Source organism: Leopardus geoffroyi, chromosome B3, assembly GCF_018350155.1.
Source record: "Leopardus geoffroyi isolate Oge1 chromosome B3, O.geoffroyi_Oge1_pat1.0, whole genome shotgun sequence".
Lineage (NCBI taxonomy): Eukaryota > Metazoa > Chordata > Mammalia > Carnivora > Felidae > Leopardus > Leopardus geoffroyi.
Genome location: NC_059337.1, coordinates 60,033,038 through 60,055,270, shown reverse-complemented (window position 1 = coordinate 60,055,270; position 22,233 = coordinate 60,033,038). Strand labels below are relative to the sequence as shown.

Genomic DNA, 22,233 nt, shown 5'->3' with positions numbered 1-22,233 from the left:
TCTCCCTCTCTCTCGCTGCCTCCCCAACTCTCTCTAAATAAACTTAAAAAAAAATCGTGTCTTATTTATTCATCTCTACTTAAAACATCTAACAGGGCTTAATATACAGTAAGTGCTTAATAAATGTACTCTAGACATTTATTGATATTCTCTCCATTGAGTAGCTGCAAAAATCTACTCTCAGATTAAGTAAACTAATTGTATAAGTAGCAAATTCATGTAGAAAATGCGTATAAACTTTTAACTTTTTGGTAAATTACAAATTCAATGAATCCGTGCACTACAAACAAAACAAGAAACTAACACATTTTAGGCTCCATTAAATGCATAGTAGCCAGAATAAAGATAAAAGGAATCCATTCTGAACTGACCACAGTAAGACCACAACTGGATCTGTTTCAGTTTGGAGTATCCTATTTTATAAGGCATAAACCCACAGAAGATAACATTCAGGATGACCAAGGATCTAGAAACCATGTCATATATTGCTGTATTCTTTGCCCAGAGAAAGACTAGTTACCACTGAGACAGAGAAAGCTGTCTCCAATCTGGGAGAAGCTCTCACCCCTTAAGAACTGAGCTGACATGGGTAGGCCGAAAAAAGGAAACATGAAGAGCTCTTTAAGAAATGCTCTACCCCGATCTTGAGTAGAAAGACAAAAGGAGAAGTTTCTGAGATTTCTATCTTATTTACATCAGTTTACCAGAACAGGAGATTAAAGAGAGATTTAGAATAGAGTTCTAGCCAAAGAGAGCCTGGTAAAAATTTGGTAGTCATAGCTTGAGTCCTGTCAGGAACCTCAAGTGAATAAGAATATATAATACAATAAAGATAAGGCAAGAATAAGACCACCAAGAGTAACACTTACTGTGATGAGGTTGTAAGTAACCATATATAAAAATTACTCCACTCAGGGCTAGGTACACAGCAGATGTTCAATCAATACTAGTTGTGTAAAACAAAGCAATTAAGACTCACTTCATGTTTTCTACGAACTTAATACTCATGTGTGACTCTTTTAGACAGCTAACACATTAACAGCTGAGCAATGAAAGTTAGTCAAAAGCTACAATAACAGGATTAGCCATTTGAAGAATTCAATTACCATTGTTTCCCACCCTTAAACAAGCCTACCACATTTTACAGAAGCTATTTAGGGTAGAACCTCTGAATAGAATTTCACTTCCAAAGCAAAGTTTTGTTTTATTTTGGACTTTTTAAAAAAATGTTTATTTATTTTTGAAGGCTCTCGAGAGAGAGTGGAGGAGGGGCGGGGGGTGCGGTGGGGGCGAGACAGAATCTGAAGCAGGCTCTAGGCTCTGAGCTGTCAGCACAGAGCCCAATGGGGGGCTCCAACTCACTGGCTGTGAGACAGTGACCTGAGCTTAAGTCGGATACTTAACTGACTGAGACACCCAGGTGCCCCAACACTTTTTTTTAATCTTAATTGACAAGTATTAAGTTGCTTTTTTTCCCCAAAGAGTTAATCAGAACAACTCTCTTCTCTCTAAAGACCAAAGAAGTCTCATTTCAACAATAGCAATATTCAGCAGATTGCTATCAAATAGCAGGTATGAATATCCTATGATTTTGGTATTTATCATTCTCATGTTAGCCTCAGTCAAATGAGTGACATTACAATCACAGTCATTTCCCCCCACATTCATATATTTTCATACATATATACAGAACAGCAGGTAAAAGGCAAAGCCTTAATTGCAACACATACTGCAGGAAAGTGTTGCTCCACTCTTACTAAGTTTATAAATCCTCAAACATAAATAAAACTGAGAAATACCTACTGTAAAGATGTATGTTAATGTCCCAATAAACAATAAAGAAGGAATCTTTAGCACTAGAAAAGAGCTTTAGAAGACAAGAGAAATCCAGTCAACTCTAAGAAGGGCCACACCTCTCTTTATTCATTTGTTCCAGCTACACAACCCTACCTTGGTCACTATATGCCAGATTTGGAAACTGATGCTAAGAAAGCAAATTTTAGCAGGAAAAGTCCAAATAAAATTAACCCAAAGTGAAAAAGGGAAGAATAAATCTCTATACTTAACAAACTTCTAACCTTTATATTCTGAGTGTAGGTCTGTCTGTGGAGCAACTGAAATCAAATCCAGCTGGATTCTCAGGCCTGTGTTCTACTAAGATTAAACAAAATCACCAGCACTTTGGCCTAAGATATTCTAGTAAAATGGGAAGGCAGTAGAATGCCTCAGTAAATTTAGTTAATTGCGAGGCCATTACTGTATCACTTTTTGAATCACACAAAGTAGCGTTTCACCTAATAAGCTTCTTGATACAATAAAGGATATGACCTGGGCTATTTGATTCTCAAGAATACCAACAAGCTCACATTTAATAATCAGAATGCCGGGGCGCCTGGGTGGCGCAGTCGGTTAAGCGTCCGACTTCAGCCAGGTCACGATCTCGCGGCCCGTGAGTTCGAGCCCCGCGTCAGGCTCTGGGCTGATGGCTCAGAGCCTGGAGCCTGTTTCCGATTCTGTGTCTCCCTCTCTCTCTGCCCCTCCCCCGTTCATGCTCTGTCTCTCTCTGTCCCAAAAATAAATAAACGTTGAAAAAAAAAAAAAAAAAAAAAAAAAAAAAGAATGCCACTAAAAGCACTGATATGTTTCTTTTCAATATTTATGTTAATAAAGACTATAAAAATTATGCTGCAAATAACACTATTAGGAATATACCTGCTGACAAAATATTATCACATTCTCTAACTACAAAAATCACTAAACGTCATAATGAAAATACAAGTTTATTTCCATTGCCATTACTTATTTCCCTATACTAAATACAAGAATTGTACATATCAAATAAGATACTCTCATTATTTAAATAAAGAAAAAGAGGTGCCCGGGTGGCTCAGTCGGTTAAGCATCCGACATCAGCTCAGGTCATGACCTCACAGTTCGTGGGTTCGATCCCTGCATCAAGCTCTGTGCTGACAGCTCAGAGCCTGGAGCCTGCTTCAGATTCTGTGTCTCCCTCTCTCTCTGCCCCTCCCCCACTCATGTTCTGTCTCTCAAAAATAAATACATGTCAAAAAAAATTTTTTAATTGAGAAAAAATACTTTGTAACTCAATTTTATTACTTTTTTTTTGTTTTAGAGCTGTTCTAAAAGATTATGGAGTAAAGAAATCATAATTCCATCCATAATTCCATAATTCCAAATCTTAATTCTATCAAGTATGACAAACTTTAAATTTGGAGTGTTGAACATCTCAGTTTTGCCCTATGGGAAACTGAAGAAAAATTAAAAGTCTTGTTAAAAATAAACATTTCTGGGGCGCCTGGGTGGCGCAGTCGGTTAAGCATCCGACTTCAGCCAGGTCACGATCTCGCGGTCCGTGAGTTCGAGCCCCGCGTTGGGCTCTGGGCTGATGGCTCAGAGGCCTGGAGCCTGTTTCCGATTCTGTGTCTCCCTCTCTCTCTGCCCCTCCCCTGTTCATGCTCTGTCTCTCTCTGTCCCAAAAATAAATAAACATTGAAAAAAAAAAAATTTAAATTAAAAAAAAAAACATTTCTAAAACTAAGAAAAAATAATCTTAAAAATATAGAATGATATAGGTTCATAAATTTATGAAGACTGAATCATTTCAAATTGACAGAACAAGAAGATCAAAACAAAAAACTTTATAAAATATTAAATAAAACTTCTCTTGACATCTCACTTATAAATCTGTCTAGAATATATCACAGTCCATCAGATAAAAATGTAAGCTCAAGTTCACAAAATGGTAGCAATACATTCTAGATTTTGGAACCAACCGTTTTGCAAATAAATACAGCTCAAAAGAGGCTATGAAAATAATGCTCACTTGATGGGTGCAGAGGGAGGATCCCGATTTCGAGCCTCAGGATCTTGTTGTGCTTCACAGACACAGCTAAACAAAGACATGGTCTTCTGGGGACTAAGATAACAAGTTAAAGCAACATACTGTGTTAGTTTCGAAAGGAAAAGTACCTCTGGAGATTATCTTTTTTAGGCACAGAAGGAATAAAATCCTTGCTCTGCGTCCCAAACCCCACACCTTATGTCAAAATGCCATTCTTCATACTTGTTTCCAATTAGCACAATAAAAAAGCTCTTAAAGAAGATTCACAGGAAATAAGATGGACAGAGAACTATAACCAACAGCAACTGACAAAACTAAGTTTTCTTTCTTGCATGGTAATAACGGGCTGGAGCTGAACAGGGGCACGTGTTCAAACAGGACACACATTCAGTTGGCCATAATCCTTAATACCTTGTGCTCTTGCACCTAGCCTGCTATACCTATTTACTGCACCTGCCAAGCCTGATTTAAGAATCCTCACCTATACTTCACCAACTGCCGCTAGTACGTTCACACTGGATGACTCATGCCATGAACCAATGAAACAATTCTACTCTCACAGCCACCAGATGGCAAAGCTTACCACTAAAGCCTCAGGATGGGGTCAAACACATCCCCAAAGCATTACAGCATTCATGACAAAGCAAAAATAACAGTTCAACACAACAGTTAATTTGGCAGGGAGAAGAGAAAATGGCCTGAGGTTGCGGCGGAGTCAGGAATCCTTGAAGGAACAAGGTCTAAGGCTGTTTTTCTTTAAACCCTTTATTGCCTTACCAACAGCAGGAATAATCTCAGTCTCCTCAAAAGAAACAAAGAAAAGGGTATACTCACATGAACAAAAGAGAGAAAGGGAAACACCTTTAAATATCTTAGTTCTAAGTATAGCAAAAGCTGAAAGTATTAATAAGACAGCCTACTGTTAGATTCAATACATGGCTAAATCCTTTATGCTGAGTTTCATTTTAAGATTTTTCCTTTATTGATAAATCATCTTCCTCTTATTAACAGAGTGGCTTTGTATATTAAACTCCTCTAAATAGCAACCAGCTCAGGTTACCTGGCAACAGCCTCAGCAACTGCAGTAGATCCATTTTTTCTTTCACCAATTGCAGGCTCTGAATAAAAACAAAAGCAAAAGGAGAAAAGAGAAAGAAACAATTCAGTTAGTATCACACCTAAACACCTCCTCTGAAAACCTGCTCTAATAATTGCAACAAGTAACAAAAAGGAGTAAGAATAATAAGTGAACATAAAAAGACTTACACTTAAACAGTACAAGTTTTTCCTCACTTGCACCAATTTTCTTTCAAATTTCCTACAGAAGACTAATCAGTTTGTCCAGAAATATAATGAATTACTCAACACTAGCATGTAAAAATGAAAATTAAAACTTCTCCTCAACCAATTCATCTCTCTTCTCATACAGGATGTAAAAAATTTACATAGTAAGAAAATACTAAACTTTAATAAAGAAAAAAACTTTAGTAAAATAAATTATATAAGAAAATGTTTTCAATTGATACAAATTTTCAATAGTGTGCAGTTTGGTTGTTTTTGTTTCTTTTAAACAGTGCAGTTTTAAGAGAACCCATACACAGAAGGTACTCAAGTTCTTCCCAAAGTGCCTTTGGGACAAATATTTGAAAAACAAAACTTATTTTCAAGAAAGAATCTGTAGCAAAGAATTAAGAGCGATACTGAAAAGAATCCCATATTCTCAAAGCAGTGTCACTAATGCCAAAGGATTAAAATGTGTTCCTTTAGAAATTTATTCCAGCCTTAGAGAAAATAACACATATTTTTAAACATTTCTAAAATATTCATGACCCAACATAATCTTCTTAACAGTCCATCAAGGGGGCAGAAGTTTAGTGGTTAGAGCCCTGGCTATGAAACAGGCCCTGGCTCCAGCATTAGTAGTCCAACTTGGAGTAAACCCCATCTTCTGAGTCACTTTCCTCATCTATAAGATAGAGATAAACCAGAACCAACCTCACAGGTTTGTTGTGAAGATGAAATGAGTAAAACTCTGAGTCCAGTGACTGCCAGATAGTGTACTCCTACTATCAGGAAAGGTAGTAATACCGTCCATTATGTTAGCTCCACTTAAGGTCTTCCCAATTTTAACTTCAAATCTAAAGATTCAAGGCTACCATATACTCTCTTGATAAGCCCCACTTGATTTCAGAGAGAATAAAAATGGAAACATGTAATACTTTAATTTCTACTGAGGTTCTATTATTCAAATTAATAAGCATGGAAAAAGTAGAAGAGCGCTATAATTCAGACCCAGACTGCTGGTTCTTGAAACTACTTTTTTTAAGTTTATTTTTTTCAGTAATCTCTACACCCAACATGGGGCTTAAACTCACAACCCTCAGATCAAGAGTCGCATGGTCTTCCAACTGAGCCAGCCAGGTGCGCCCCTGGGTTCTTAGTTGGGGTGCCTGGGTGGCTCAGTCAGTTAAGTGTCTGACCTTGGCTCAGGTCATGCATGATCTCGCAGTTCATGGGTTCGAGTCCTGCGTCGGGCTCTGTGCTGACAGCTCGGAGCCTGGAGCCTGCTTCAGATTTGATGTCTCCCTCACTGCCTCTCCCCCACTCATGCTCCCATTCTCTCTCTCTCTCTCTCTCTCTCTCTCTCAAAAATAAACATTAAAAAATATTAAACAAAAAAACCACTTTAAATTCAGGCTACCCCATCTACTAGCCGTTTGACTCTAGGAAAAGCACTCAATCTTCCTGTGCCTCAGTTTCTTCACCTATAAAATGAGGATAGTAACAGGACTTACTTCACAGGTTTGTTGTGAGATTCAATGAGCTATACTTGTAAAATGCCTGGAATATCATAAGTACTCAAAGCATATTAGCTAAAATTTCTTTGGTCTCCAGAGAATGAGAGGCCCTTCTTATTCAAGTCCACCCATTCTGCTATAGTCTTTTGAAAGCTTCCTCTCCCAACTCCCTCAGGGTTTTGATCCATTAACTGTTTCCCCTATTCCCTCATTTTTAACCCATCTCTCTTTTGGAGACTTTCTCTCAGCCTATAAAATGCTTAGGCCTCTCTATGCTTAGGCATAAAAATGAAAAAAATCTCCAATCCTAAATCTCTCTAACGTGGCGTATTTTTTCCTTTCTCATATAAACTTCTCAAAAGTAGAATATGTTTGCTGCCTCTTCTTCCCATCACTCCTCAATTAACTTCAGTATAGCTCCCACCCAAAGCACCACACTGGAACAGTTCTTGCTAGAGTCACCAAATGGATCCGAATGGCCAAATCCAATGTACATTTTCAGATATGCCTTATTAGACATTCACTTTTGCATCTGACATTATCTTCTTGTAATTCTCCTCCCCATAAGCTTCCTTTCCCATCTCTTTTGTAAGACTTCTTCCTGTTCTAACTCCATTAAACAGCATTTACAAACTACCTAGTGGAAAAATTATAAACTTTTGTGTCAGACAGATCTGACTGAAACTCTAACATTATCTCTTAGCAATTATTGTGACCTTAAGCATATAACTTTAAAACCTCTGTTTCTGGAAATAAGGATATCTACTTTGGAGTGCTATCATGAAAACTAAATTCAGATGTAGATTCATTCTGTATTTTTCCCCCGTCCCTCTAACTTCCATATTCAACCGGTCCCAAGGTTCTCTCAATTCTACTATTCACCTCTCTGACTGATCCTCTCATCTCCATCTCCACTACTAATAACCTTACTTCCTGGTTAAACAAAGTTTGAGTTTTCCAGGCAGGAGAATAGGAAATGGGAAGGGAAGGCAAGGCAAGGAATAAAGCACAAAGGCATGAAGTTTTTAATACTCAACTGGTACTTTTAAAAAAGCTAATCTGATATTATTCTCTTGCCTACAATTCTTCAGTGTCTCAGCATCATGTAAAAGGCCTTTCCAAATCTGGATCTTTGCAACCTCCCTTGTTTGTACCTTCTCTATATTCTAGCCATAACCATTAACATGCAAGTAATGGAGAAATAGTCAATACAAGCCTAGAGTGTGAATCCACAATCCTGTATTTTCTACCCTCCTCTGAACTGTTTCTGAACATGAAAACCAATTACTTTATATATGCAGGTTTAATACAGAGAAACAAGCAGCACCAGAGATTATAAAATGAAGCATCTTCAGTAACATGACAGTGCCCAGCTGAAAGCAAAGACTTAAGTCTGTGAGACTTAAGACTTTAGAAATACAATTATAAAAGTATTAATCATTGTAACTAGGAGAAAGATAATACTTCTCATATGATCTGCAGCTACTAATTACCCAAGATTGACATAAAATAAAACTTACTTTCCAAACTAAACTGCAAAGACTCTTCACTTGTCTCAGTCTCAGGAGTGACCAGTTTCATTCTTAGACACAATTTATCATCCACTTCTGGGGCAGCCCCAGGATTTCCTTTTTCATTCCCAAGTATGGGATCATTGGTCTCCACCATGCTTTCAGACATGACATCACTGGTTACTATGGTGCTTTCTGGATAGTTGCTAATACCTGAAAGAGGGAGGCAGGAGGAAGAAAGGAAAAACACTAAAATACAAACATGAAAAACTACAATTTGAGGTCACCAATTTGCCTGTTTGGCTCCACAGCTCTGCAGGATTGAAGGGGGGTTTCCTAGGATAGATCCTGTCACAGTATCAACAACTACGCACTAGTATTGACACCTGGTCTTAAGAGGAGCAACAGGATTCAGTTCCACTTCTGCATCTGGACAAAGGATGCTGCATGAGCCCTCAGCCAACCCACATCTGCCAGCATCAGGCATAGGTAGCAGGAGACTCCAGACGGCATGACTGTTACCTCCCAGCACTGACTAGAGAAAACAAATAGGTTAATGCAGAAGACTGCTGGCTGTTTCAGGGAAGGAGGATCTAAGTTTCCCTGCCCTGTCAAGTAGCAGACTGATAGCCGGGGTACTGAATAAACAGTACTTCTACCCTATTTGCTGTCCCTTCCTTATAAAAATAGCTCTGTATCATTACTTCGCACTCAGATTCTATTGCCCTGCAAGTAAGAGAATAAAAATCTGTGTATTCTCTTCCTTCCTTCCTCCCACCCTTTCTTTCTTCTCATTACCACTCAGTATCTTCTAGGAGCAAATTCACAGAATCAAACATCACAGCTTATTCTCTAAGACAAAACCAACCTTACCAGGCAGGCCCAACTCCTCAAATCTAAAAGAATCACTTGCATAAAGAATGGTATCTCAGGGGGCGCCTGGGTGGCGCAGTCGGTTGAGCGTCCGACTTCAGCCAGGTCACGATCTCGCGGTCCGTGAGTTCGAGCCCCGCGTCAGGCTCTGGGCTGATGGCTCAGAGCCTGGAGCCTGTTTCCGATTCTGTGTCTCCCTCTCTCTCTGCCCCTCCCCCATTCATGCTCTGTCTCTCTCTGTCCCCCAAAAAATAAATAAACGTTGAAAAAAAAAAAAATTAAAAAAAAAAAAAAAAGAATGGTATCTCAGGAATTCTGCTTTAAATATTATTACATTTTAGTCGCTCACCAATAGGAGTACTGTGTCTCTTGGGCTCCAGTTTCAGGTGACCAATAAGAGGTGGAGTTGCACCAGTCAATGGTGGGATAATATCACCTTCCTTAGGCAACGTGAAATGAAATGGAGTTTCTGGAGGGAGTAAAAAAAATAATAATAATAATAATTAAAAATTAATAAATAAAAAAGAAACCAAAACAGAAGTATAAGAAGAAAATAAAAGTAAAAGTGAGAAGAACTGCAAGAAGTATTTCAATTATTCTTTTCCCTTGCTCCCCAAATCAGCCACATTCCCAACCCGCCTCACCAGGCCTCCCAACCAATTTCCTATTATTTTCTGTGCTCTGGTTACAGCCAACAATAGGTCTGACACAAAGCAGACAACCAGAAAACAGACAAAACGGAGGAAGCCCAAAGTTTAGAGGCCCTGAGGAACATGAGTTCAAAAGGAACATGAACTGACCACATTCCTTCTAGGCCATAATACTAATATTCATATGTAAATGTCTGCACAATAGTAAATCCCACATATATGAGCATTCCCAGTGCACCCATTTTGGTTAGTCATCAATAAATTAATATAAACATAACAATTTGTCAAGATATAAACCTTTATTTTTAACTAGGTCTTGGTTCCAAAGTTTTTACTAATCAGAATTAGCAAACTGCCAAAATGACATTTTCTGGGGGCATCTGGGTGGCTCAGTCGGTTAAGCGTCCAACTCTTGGTTTTGGCATAGGTCATTTGTCAGGCTCTGCGCTGACAGCACGGAGCCTGCTTGGGATTCTCTTTTCCCCAATCTCTGCCACTCCGCAGCTTCTGTATACACACACACACACACACACACACACACACACACACACACACACACATTCTCTCTCACAAAATAAACATTAAAAAAAAAAATCACATTTTCTGATTTCTTGTTTATCTCTTTTAATAAAGTGACTAGGTTTGGGAGAAAAAAAAAAAAAAAAAACAACTGCTAGACTGCTCCTCTTAAACCTAACATCTGAAAATTTGTACTTACTTTCCTGTGATGGCTCAAAATACCTATAATCTGCCATACCCAGACTCTACTCCTTCGCAAGCATTTTGCCGAATGTGTATCCCAACACCACCAAGCAATTATCTGATTCTCAGCAGCAAATGACTGGTATCTTTCACTTTTGACACAGAAATCTACCTGGAGATGGCATCAGTCCCACAAGACTGCCCCCACTTCAGATAACAATCACTAGGCCAGGTTGTTATCTGTGTTTCTCACCAAATGGCTATACTTTGAGGATCCCACAACCTCCTCCCTCAGGTTTGACTAACTTACAAGAGCTGCTCACAATACTCAGAGACTCACTTACACTTACCAATTTATTATAAAGGACACAGATGAACAGCCAAATGAAGCCGTACACAGGGTAAGGTCCAGAAGGGTTCTGATAGCAGGAGCTTCAGTCCCCGTGCAACTGGGATGAGATACCTAGCTCTGGCTCATTACAACTTGGGGCAGAACCTTATTAAATCTTGTTTCTCCAGCCATTTCATTGAGCTTTAATCTCCAGCCCTTCCTTCCAGGAGGAGGGTGGGTAGGGCTGAAAGTTTCAACCCTCTATTCACTTGGTCTTCCCAGAGAACAGCCTGGGTCCTGAGGCTATGTAGGGATTCCACCCTAAATCACTGCATTAGCATAAACTCAGAGGTGTTTGAAAGGGTTTGTTATGAATAGCAAAGGATATTCCTAGCACTTAGGAAATTACAAGGATTTTTGGAGCTCAGTGTCAGGCACTGGATGAAAACCAAGTTAATTTCTCACAATACCACACTTTTCTCTTTTCATCTTTTTCCACTCCACTTCTACCTTTTATTATCTTTCATATGAAGCGCTTTGATACTTTTTTCTTCAGTCACAAAACAACAAAAAACATCTCTTACATCTACATGTGAGAGAAAATGAATTAGTAACCTCAAGGGATGAAGAGAGAAAATGAAATAAACTTTAGAAATAAAGGGTGAGGGGCGCCTGGGTGGCCCAGTGGGCTCAGGTCATGATCTCACGGCTTGTGGGTTCGAGCCCAGCGTCCGGCTCTGTGCTGACAGCTCGGAGCCTGGAGCCTGCTTTGGATTCTGGGTCTCCCTCTCTCTCTGCCCCTCCCTGGCTCCCACTCTTGTCTCTCTCTCTCTCTCTCAAAATAAATAAACATAAAAGAAAAAAAGAAATAAAGAGTGAAAAGTATATATGCTCAGCTAAGGGAACTGTTAAGAGTATGAGAAAGACTATCAGATTCGCATCTTATATGGCAAAGAATTCCACCATAGTAATAAAAAAGAGAAATAGGTCAGGTATATAAGGATTCTTTCTCTGGCAATTACTTAAAAAGCAAGTCCTTTAGGTTAATAAAGAAGAACTTAGAAGAGATACAAAAACTAAAAAGTAAAAAAATATCTCACAAAATATCAAACATTGCAAAGATATATTTTACAGAATTTTGGTTCCTGGAATAATCACCTGCACTGCACTGCTCTCTTGACAGGAACCATCCCTCCTATTATGACTGACCAAGCAGACTTTTGAAAATCTCTGTGGGGGTGCCCGGGTGGCTCAGTAGGTAAACATCTGACTCTTGATTTCAGCTCAGGTCATGACCTCATGGTCAGTGGGATCAAGCCCCACATGGGGCTCTGCGCTGTTGGCGTGGAGCCTACTGGGGATTCTCCCTCTCCCTCTCTCTCTGCCTCTCCTCTGCTCGTGTGCACACGCACCCTCTCTCTTTCTCTCTTCCAAAAATAAACTTAAGAAAGAAAATCTATATATGAAATCTTTAAGTACTTCCTTTTATGTCATACCGTAACACGCAAATGTAATATGCAAGCATTAATTACTGAACATTATTTCCCCATAACAGGGTTTCCTTTGCACAGTACTAGATAATACTTAAGAACAATTATTTGTACACCAATGACCCAGCTGCATTACTACAACCAAACAGAAAAATGAATCTACTTTTATAAGCAACACTGCACTCCTTATCTGGTCCTTCAGTGATTCATTCATGGATTATTACGACAGCCTATCAATTATTTTCTCTGCCAGAAGTCTCCCCTCTTCCCCAACCCCCAATTCGTTCTGTATACCACAACCAAAGCAACATTCCTATAAAACATTAGAATATGTTAGCCTCCTGTCAAAATGCCAAGGTTTCCACTAGAAGATAAATTCCTAACTCTTTAATCAGCATTCAATTAACTAGTAGCAGCCTATATTTCTAGTCTTTAATTATTCATATTCAGAAAGCCTCTATTCAATGTCCTCCAAATGCTTTCCCATTTCTCTGCTTTTGTTCAACTCACATGAAAGACCCCACTAATCAAGTTATCACCATCCTGCAAAATAATATTTTACCCTTCAATACTGGAATTTTCCACATATTTAATTCTTTTTCTGACACTTATCACACATATTGTTTAATTTATCAAATCCCTTCCTGCAATCCCAGATTATCACGGGCTATCCTATTGTTTGCCAGCATACCAACCTATGAAGAAAGCAATGAACAAAAGGAAACTTAGTATCAATCACCAAACCAGCTGAGTGGGGGTGTTTGTCTTTATTACTAAGGACTTTAGAAAAGTCATTAGTCCAATGCAATATTTAAAAAACCTTTAAAGTCAGGAAGGTGTCCCTTACTTCTAACTTTTTGTTACAATCTATATCTCATTTAATCTTCTTTTGTGCTCAAAAGAAGAACCAGTTATTTCTTACAACTGATTAAAAGCCACCTACTTAAAAATATGAGAATTTCTATACTAGATAACTTCATGCATAAACACTTTACCCTACAAGTCTGCCTCTGACATTAACATCTAATTAGGATGATATTCATAAAGTAAGACGGTAGAGGTTAGAGCTAGAGCACAAAACATACCTAGCTTCCCTGATCATTATTAACCCATCATAGACTACCTCTTATGGATTTAAGTAAAGACTTATTGAACTTGTCACAATTTTTCCTATAATCAACCTATCAAAATCATATTATATATTGAATAAGGCTTGGTTTCCAAGTACCATCTTTCTAAATTTGCTTTTTCAAATTTCAAGAGGTTTCCATAAACAGATGTCTGAAGACGTCTCATGTCTCCAAGTTATCTATATACACAGGCACTTAACAGTGATTCTCTCCTTTTCTCTCCCAACTCCCTCTCTCCTCTTCCCTGTACTGTTCGAACTTTTACAACTAAGCACGTATACTTTTTTTTAATCAATAAAGCTATTAACAAAAACAAAAGTAACCCTTCTAACTTTACTATACAGGAATCTAATGAACAAATCTGGGACTCAACCAATTCGTATCTTTCATTTTGTCTTTCCAAACTAAAGAACCATTAACTTTTTAGGCTACTCTCATTTAAATTAGTTTCTCTTAAACTTTAGCAATTAAACAACTGTATTTTAAGTACAGAATAATTTTCTCTTGTCTAGCAATGCTCTTCTGAATGATTTATTTTACTTCAGACTAATTTTCTAACAGTCCAACCACTGTCTTCACTGTTTTTAGTTGTTTGGCTCAAAAACTAAAATCTTTAAGCAGAAAACAACTTAATAGTATTTTCAACAATCTACACAAAAGATTAGTAAAGTAAGTTTTTACTATCACAGTGTCTACTATAAAAAAGAGCTGGCCCGGGCAGTTAATGATGTAAGCAAGAATTCATGGAGCAAGAATTCATGTTAAAGTGATACAACTAATATCCCAATGTTTTAGAAGCTTCTTTTGCATTCAAGTGCTAAGACAATTAAAAAATACTCCTAAGCAACCATATTAAAACAACTTATAGGCCCTAATGCTTTCTTAGCCTAGGTCAGTAACAGTATTTAGATATAAAACAATTTTTAAAAATATTCAACAATACAAGATATTAGATCATTCAGATAGTTCTTTGCCATAATTTGTCAGATTCAGAGAAACTATATTACATAGTCTTATAGGAGTAAAAAGCATAGAGTTCAGAATCAGCAGACCTAGGTTCTAGTTCCACCTCAATTATTAACTAGCTATGACTTTAGAAAGAAGAGAACAAACCCATAACTCTTTTAACTTCCTTCCGGTTATAACAATTTCTTGTTCTAAAAAAGAAAAAAAAAAAAAGAATCCTGAATATAAAACCTAATGATAGGGGCAATTTTGAAAGTAAAAAAAAAAGTACTAATAATAATCACACCTAGACAAGAAGTATAAACTGGGACTGTTCCAGGAACATCAAAAGGTCTGATCACCTATACTAATAGCTATGAGGCTGCCCAAATACTGTTTCTCACTTCGATATACTTGGAGACTTGTTTTCTTAAATTTGTATTTTGTTTTCATTTTTCTGTTTTTAAGAGATTGTTTTGTTTTCAAATTATACTAAATCTGGTCATTCAGAAAGTATTCTCATTCTGGTCTTAGGTAAAATAGCTAAAGAACATAGACTAATTATCTTTTCTGGTTTAAGGGTTTTTTTTGTTTTTGTTTTTTAATATCTACTTATCTGGGGGAGAATGCAAACAGGGGAGGGGCAGACAGAGGGGGACAGAGGATCTGAAGCAGGCTCTGCACTGACAAACTGACAGCAGTGAGCCCGATGTGGGGCTTGAACTCACAAACCATGAGATCATGACCTGAGCCAAAGTCAGACACTCAACCGTCTGAGCCACCCAGGTGCCCCTTCAAATTTAAGGTTAAGATGTATATATGTTGAACCAACTTTAGAAACTTTACCTAATGCCCATAAAAAGAAAAAACAAAACAAAACAATAACAGTACACTCATTAACAAAATTCTAAATATTTTACTATGTAGGGTAATCAAAAAAAATCCTTTTATTTCAAGGTAACTGTCAAAATATAAAAATATGAGCAAGGTTGGGACCCAAGTAGAAAACACCAGACTGTTACAATTTCTAAATGCCTAGAAAATTCATGCTGATTATTCCTGAGTTATAAAGCTGATAAACCTCGGATGATTCCACAAGTACAGCTACAAAAGAAATACATGATGCAATTTCTTTATTTCCCCAACTATGACTGGCTCTTCATAAACATAATTCCAAGTTAATTTTCACCCCTGACATAAGCACGGTACTCTCCTACCTTCTATTCCAAATCATACTTTGATTGGAAACAGAACAATTTATAAGCACACTCACCACTAGAGCTTTCACAGAAGCTTTGTGAAGCATGGGCAGAGGCCTTCTCCAGCTGCTGGGTTTCTACGCCTGAACCCAGCTGCTTTGCATTAGCTATTTCTGAGTCTTTTGGTAATGAGTTACCAGTTTTCTCTTGAGGTTCAGCTTGCTGCATCTCCTGGTCAGGTCTCAGAGCATCATCTGCTCTCACTAAAGTCAAGGGAGGCTGTGGAGAGTGCACCTCTATAGGTTCCTTTTCGGCAGTCACTGATTTCACATCTCCTTCATATTCTGCACTCTTTTCTTCCTGGGTGTCAACTCTATTCTCAGCACATGGTTCTATTTCTGGAGCATCATCCTCCCACGACTGGGAATCTGAGCATTTCTCCACTCCCTCTAAAGGTTCAGAAGAAACATCAACTCTGGGAGATGGTTCCTTCACATCTACAATGACAACACTTGAATCCTCTGAAGTAGCTTCTTCCCAAGCCTCCTGATCCTTATGTTCCAATTCGTGGTCAAGAACTGGAATCTTCTGGGGGGAATCAATACTAATCACACTGGTTTCAACTTCCATAGCTTCCTGGCATTCTTGTTTTGGGATTTCCTTTGGAAGACACAATCCTTGGGACTGAGTTTCAGTCAGAGAAAGGTGCAATGGGACACTCTCCATATTTTCTTCTTTGGGCTCCTCTCCTTGACTTTCACAAGGAGTCTCCGGGATTTCTTCCACCTCAGACCCTGAAGACCCCTCCTCTGGATGATGTTCTTTAATTTCCATAGCTTCCTCCTGATCTAAAACACTAGAGAGTGCCTCAGATCGAGTAGCTGGAGAAGGAACTGCCTGACTTCCCGAATCACAAGTGAGATCAATACAAACATCTTCTGCTACAGTCTCTTCTCTGCCTTTGCAATCAGTGGCTAAAATACTTACGTCATCTCTGGTTTCTGTGTCATCCCCCTTTGTTTTATCCTTCTGATTCAGTTCTACTTGGCCATCTTGTGATGGATTCATCAGGATATTATCATTTTCAGCAGGAACAAGTTTAGAATTAAGAACTGGAGACATGGGTTCAGTATCCTCAATCTGTGTGTTTTCCCCATCTTCACCAATCCTGTGAGAACTCAAGCTCTCCACCTTCGGGGACTGACTATACTCACTTGTAGAAAGCATCAACTTACAAGAATCCCCTGTCAAAGATAGCCCAATATCCTCAGTGGAATTCTTTGGTTCAATCTCTGAAGTTTTAGAACACTCAACAGTCAAAGATGAACTGTGCAAATCTCCACCTTTCTTCCCATCATTTGATCGTTCTTCCAAACTTGGGGATGGAATGAAAATGTCCTAAGGAGGAACAAAAAGAAATAAATCATTTCTTCATAATCCTATTTCTTTTATATCTAATCCTTGAATTCATCTAAAATTTCTAAAGCTATTATTCAAGAATTATAGAACTCTAGGGCCATAATCTCAGAAATACAAAATTCCTAAGTCACCAGTCTTTTCTACAACCTAAGCCACTCATTTAATCCTTTTCCTATGAATCACTCATCTAGATAATACAATCAGAAACATTAAAGTATTAACTTATCCTTCTAAGGGTAGGAAGACACTTAAATTTAACTGTACATCACCAAGCTACAAAAATCTTGTCACATTGATGGGCCCTCAATCACACAGTAATCATTTAAACACATGCTTACACGGCCCACTTCATTTCTCACAAAGGAATATACACTTATTTTACTTCCCACCATCTCAAAATATGCTAGTATTCATAAAATAGAGGTTAAAATCCAAAGCTTTCAATATCATCAGTCAACAGACACCAGTACATACCAACAGGGACGGCTGAAATTAAAACGACTACATCCTGTTGGTGAGGATATCAAACAACTGTAACTCTCATACACTGCTGGTGGGAATGCAAAAGAGAATGACAGTATCTTCTAAGGTTAAACATACATTACCATATGACCCAGAAATTCCACTTGTTAAGTATTTACCCAAGAGAAATAAAACCCTATGTCCGCTCCAAGATGTGGATGCAAATGCTTATAGCAGTGTTACTCATAACAGTTCAAAACTGGAAGCAACTCAAGTGTTCATCAACTAGCGAATAAACAAATTGTGGGTATCTATATTATGGGATACTACTCAACAATGAAAAGGAATCGGATGTTATTACATGCAATAATATGAATGAACCTCAAAAAATGCTAAGCTAAAGAACTCAAACAAAAGACCATATACACTTTATGATCCCAACTATATGAAATTCTCAAAAAAAACCCAAAACTATAGTGACAGAAGGCAAACAAGTGGTTACCTAAAGTAGAATAGGGGGTCAGGAGATGGGGAGGATGAATCAACTGCAAAGGATTATGAAGAAACTTCTTAGGGTGAGGAAACTGTTCTGCACTTTGATGAACGTGGTGGTGGTGGTGTCTACACATTTGGACACAACAACCAAAATTCACCAAACTCCCCACTTAAGATGGTATTTTATTTTAAATACCACCTTAATATAAAAAAAGAGAAAATAACCCAAAGCTTAGATATGTTTTTATGTAAGAATTTACATTTAATATGTTATTTTACCTGACATAAATGCTATAAAACTCTAAACTTAGATGATAAGGCATTAATTTCCTATGATTTTTAAGGGAAAGAGAAAATCAAAATTAAGTTGCCAAAAATTCTGTATACTCCATAAATGCTGTTATTCCAATGTCTCCTGTTATCGTTTACCCTTTCAGATTATAAAAAGTCATAAATTTAAGACTGCTCATATTCTCAGGTGTGACAAAGTAAGGATAAATTGGTTCAACATTTCTAAATGGCACTACAACAATAAATAGCCTTGAAACTTCATATACTCTCTCACCCAAGAATTCCGATTCTGGGAAATGATTTGATTGAAGTACACTGCTACTTAGCTACAATACTGTTCAGTGCAAATGTATTATTTAGAATAGGAAACAATATAAAATACCTTATAAGAGAAGATTCACTTAAAAATTATGATACAGGGGTGCCTGGGTGGCTCAGTCAGTTAAGCGTCTGACTTCAGCTCAGGTCATGATTTCATAGTCTGTGAGTTTGAGCCCTGCATCGGGCTTTGTGCTGTCATCACAGCTGAGCCCAGAGCCTGCTTCAGATTCTGTGTCTCCCTCTCTTTCTGCCTCTCCCCTGCTTGCATGCACGCTTTCTCTCTCTCTCTCAAGAAATAAATGTTAAATAGTAAAAATAAAATAAAAATTAGGATACAAAGTATTCTATCATGTGAGTGTTATCTACATAAAATTATAGATGAATATTAAAAGAGAAAAACATTCAGGCTATGCATTAAATAGAAGCAGTTTCTATTTTAGTAAAAAAAAAAAAAAAGTATGTGAACATATATTTTACTGTAGACTTTTTATACATTTTTCTATGATTTTCATGAATTCTTAAACACACACAAAAAGGTGAAAAGTGGCTATTTCTTTTTTTTAAATTTTTTTAAATGTTTATTTTTTTAGGGAAAGAGACAGCATGAGCAGGGGAGGAGCACAGAGAGAGGGAGACACAGAATCTGAAGCAGGCTCCAGGCTCTAAGTTGTCAGCACAGAGCCCAACACAGGGCTCGAACTCACAAACCATGCAATCATGATCTGAGCTAAAGTTGTATGCTTAACCGACTGAGTCACCCAGGGGCCCCAAAAGTCTATTTCTGAGACAGAATAATTAACGATCTTATTTTCATTTATCTCTATATTAGACATCCTCTATAAAAAATTTTTATTACAAAATAAGTCATTTTACAAAAGCTCATATATAAGACATTACTAATCAACTTTTTTAATGTTTATTTATTTTTGAGAGAGCGAGAGAGAGCACAAGCAGGTGAGGGGCAGAGAGAGAGGGAGACACAGAATCTGAAGCAGGCTCCAGGCTCTGAGCTGTCAGCACGAGCCCAACAAAGGACTCAAACCCACGAACCACAAGATCATGACCTAAGCCAAAGTCAGACACTTAACCAACTAAGCCAACCAGGTGCCCCTAAGAAAATTTTTTTAACGTTTATTCATTTTTGAGAGAGACAAAATGCAAGCAGGGGAGGAGCAGAGAGAGAGGGAGACACAGAATCCAACCGATGAGGGCTTGAACTCATGACCTGAGGCAAAGTCTGAGGCTTAACAGACTGAGCCACCCAGGCGCCCCATAAACTATGAGTATCTCTTAAGTGAAATTCGCATAACATAAAATTAACCACTCTGGAGTAAACACTTACTTACAATGTAGTGTAACCATTACCACCTCTATCTAGTTAAACAATTTTTCATCACTCCAAAAAGAAACCACATATCCATTAAGTAGTCCCCAATTATGAATACCTTTTAAGCATTATCAGAGTAAATACTGGTATAATTTTATATTTTTACAGGATTTGTATTCAATATATGTAGAACTTCAGTCAGAGTAAAATTTCAGGGGCTAACCAGCCCATCAATAAGCTACTATTTCTTTTTTTTTTTTTTTTAATTTTTGTTTTAAGTTTATTTATTTTGAGAGAGAGCAAAAGAGCACAAGTGGTGAAGGAACAGACAGAGAGGTTAAAAGAAAATCCCAAGCAGGCTCTGCACTGTCCGCACAGAGCCCGATGTGGGGTTCAAACTCAGGAACAATGAGATTATGACATGAGCCAAAATCAAGAGTCAGATGCTTAACCGACTGAGCCACCCAGGGACCCCAACAAGCTATTATTTATAAAGACTGCCTGATCCTAGCTAGCCTCTGAGTGTCTGACCCAAAATAATCCACACTACTGAGACTCCCTGAAGACCTGGTCAGAAAAACTGAGCTAAGTGAAGAGAATCCCCTCAGGGGTCTGGATAAAGACTGACAGAGAACTGTCAGGACTATGCTCAGTGTGAGTCAATCTTTAAGTCTAGATTCATTACAAACCTAAATCCACATTATCCAGCGAATCAAAATCTGGTCTCACATATACGGAGTTTAAGAGCTATTCATATAATCATCTATAATCTGATTTTTCATTCCCAAAATTATTATGTATATCAAAACTGAGAAAAGCATCAAGTACTGAAGTTTTACTAATCCTCTCATCATCCCTTACATCCTAGTCAAGGGTCAAAAAGGCTATATAATTAACAAATACATTAAAAAAGATAGGGGTGCCTGGGCAGCTCAGTCAGTTAAGCTTCCCAGTCTTGATTTCAGTTCAGTTTGTGACCTCGAGGTTCATGGGATCAAGCCCTGAATCAGATCTGCACTGATACCACAGAGCCTGCTTGGGATTCTTTCTTTCTCTTTCTCTCTCTCTCTCTCTCACTCCCTCCCTCCCTCCCTCCCTCCCTCCCTCCCTCTCCCTCTCTCTCTGCTCCTCCCCCACACGCATGAGTATGTGCACGGACATGCACACACTCTCAAAATAACTACTAAAAAGAAAGAAAAAATACACAAAATTACCTTTATCTCAATTACCTTTTCATCAGTAATTATTTGACAAATATTTAGATCTTACAACATCAAAATTAGACTGACTTGGACTCCAGTAACCATGGTACAGACAAAATAACAGATATGCAAAAGTTACCCATTAAGAATAAAATGTAAGAAGTTTAATATATAGGGGCAAAAATGTATACAACTTCTAAATTATGATGGTGGATTTAATACACACACTTAACTCTTCTCCAAAACCCCACTAAGCAACAGTAAAGGAAAAAATTTTTTAAACATGATTTTTCAAGGGAAAAAAAAAAAAAAAAAAAAAACAGAAGAAAAGATAACAGCAACAGAAGTTTGGAAGAATGATCATCTATTTCACAGACTAGTGGAAGCTGAATTCTAAGCCAGCAGTAGAGAAAGCCAAGAAGCAACCCAAATTACACCCCAGAACCACCATGCCCAAAAAAGATTCAGGACTTGGCAACAGCATCAGGTGAGTCTGGAAGTGGTGAGGGTGGAGCTAAAAACAGGAGGAGGACTGGTTGCAAAGCTATTTAAGAAGCAGTTCAGGGGCGCCTGACTGGCTCAGTCAGTAGAGCATGTGACTCTTGATCTCTGGAGTCGTGATTTCGAGCCCCACGCTGGGTATAGCGATTACAAAAAATAAATAAACTGAAAAAAAAAAAAAAAAAAAAAAAAAAAAGGAGCAGTTCAGCTCTCAGATCCTCTCTCCCTGACCCTCCTCTGCCCTGGAGTAAAACAGAGCATCCCTGAAGAAAAAGAAGAATAATTATCAGAAAGTACCATACTGAAAACAGGGAGATTAAGTGAAAATTTACCTATTGAATGGAACCTAAACCTGACTCTCAACACCCCCAGCCCTCTTCTATCAACAGACTTCTAGAACAATGGCAGCCAGCAGACAGGAAATTAGACATTTTTCTGGGGAACCTGACCAAGCTGAGATAAATCAAAATACTAATACTAGCAGACACCCCAAATGGCCCAGCAGATCACAATCGCAGTGAATCCCAGAAATAAGCACCCACCACCAGTTCAGAACGTCTAATGTTCAGAACTTCTAATCAGACTGTCTTTGAGCAAACAATCAAGGATTATCAGACACTTGAAGGAACCATTCAATTCGAAAATGAAACATCTAAGGGTGCCTGGGTGCCTCAGTCAGTTAAGCGTCTGACTTCAGCTCAGGTCATGTTCTCACGGTTTGTGG

General features: G+C 38.1%; 1 protein-coding gene across 11 annotated transcripts in view; it reads right to left on the bottom strand.

Moving 5' to 3' along the window:
- TP53BP1 (tumor protein p53 binding protein 1) overlaps positions 1-22,233 on the bottom strand; it is a 94,859-nt gene that overhangs the window by 24,482 nt on the left and 48,144 nt on the right. For 8 of the 11 annotated variants that reach the window (XR_006704073.1, XR_006704072.1, XM_045447968.1 and 5 more), the window contains 5 exons: positions 15,566-16,889; positions 9,394-9,513; positions 8,181-8,384; positions 4,923-4,980; positions 3,845-3,937 (listed from right to left, as the gene is read on the bottom strand). Coding sequence is in view for 9 of the 11 variants with exons in the window: in XM_045447968.1 (XP_045303924.1) it covers positions 3,845-3,937; positions 4,923-4,980; positions 8,181-8,384; positions 9,394-9,513; positions 15,566-16,889 (1,799 nt within the window). In the remaining 2 variants the exon portion in view is untranslated. Of the gene's footprint in view, positions 1-3,844; positions 3,938-4,922; positions 4,981-8,180; positions 8,385-8,557; positions 8,663-9,393; positions 9,514-15,565; positions 16,890-22,233 lie in introns of those variants that run through there. The other 3 variants (XM_045447970.1, XM_045447969.1, XM_045447974.1) reach the window with 2 other exon arrangements.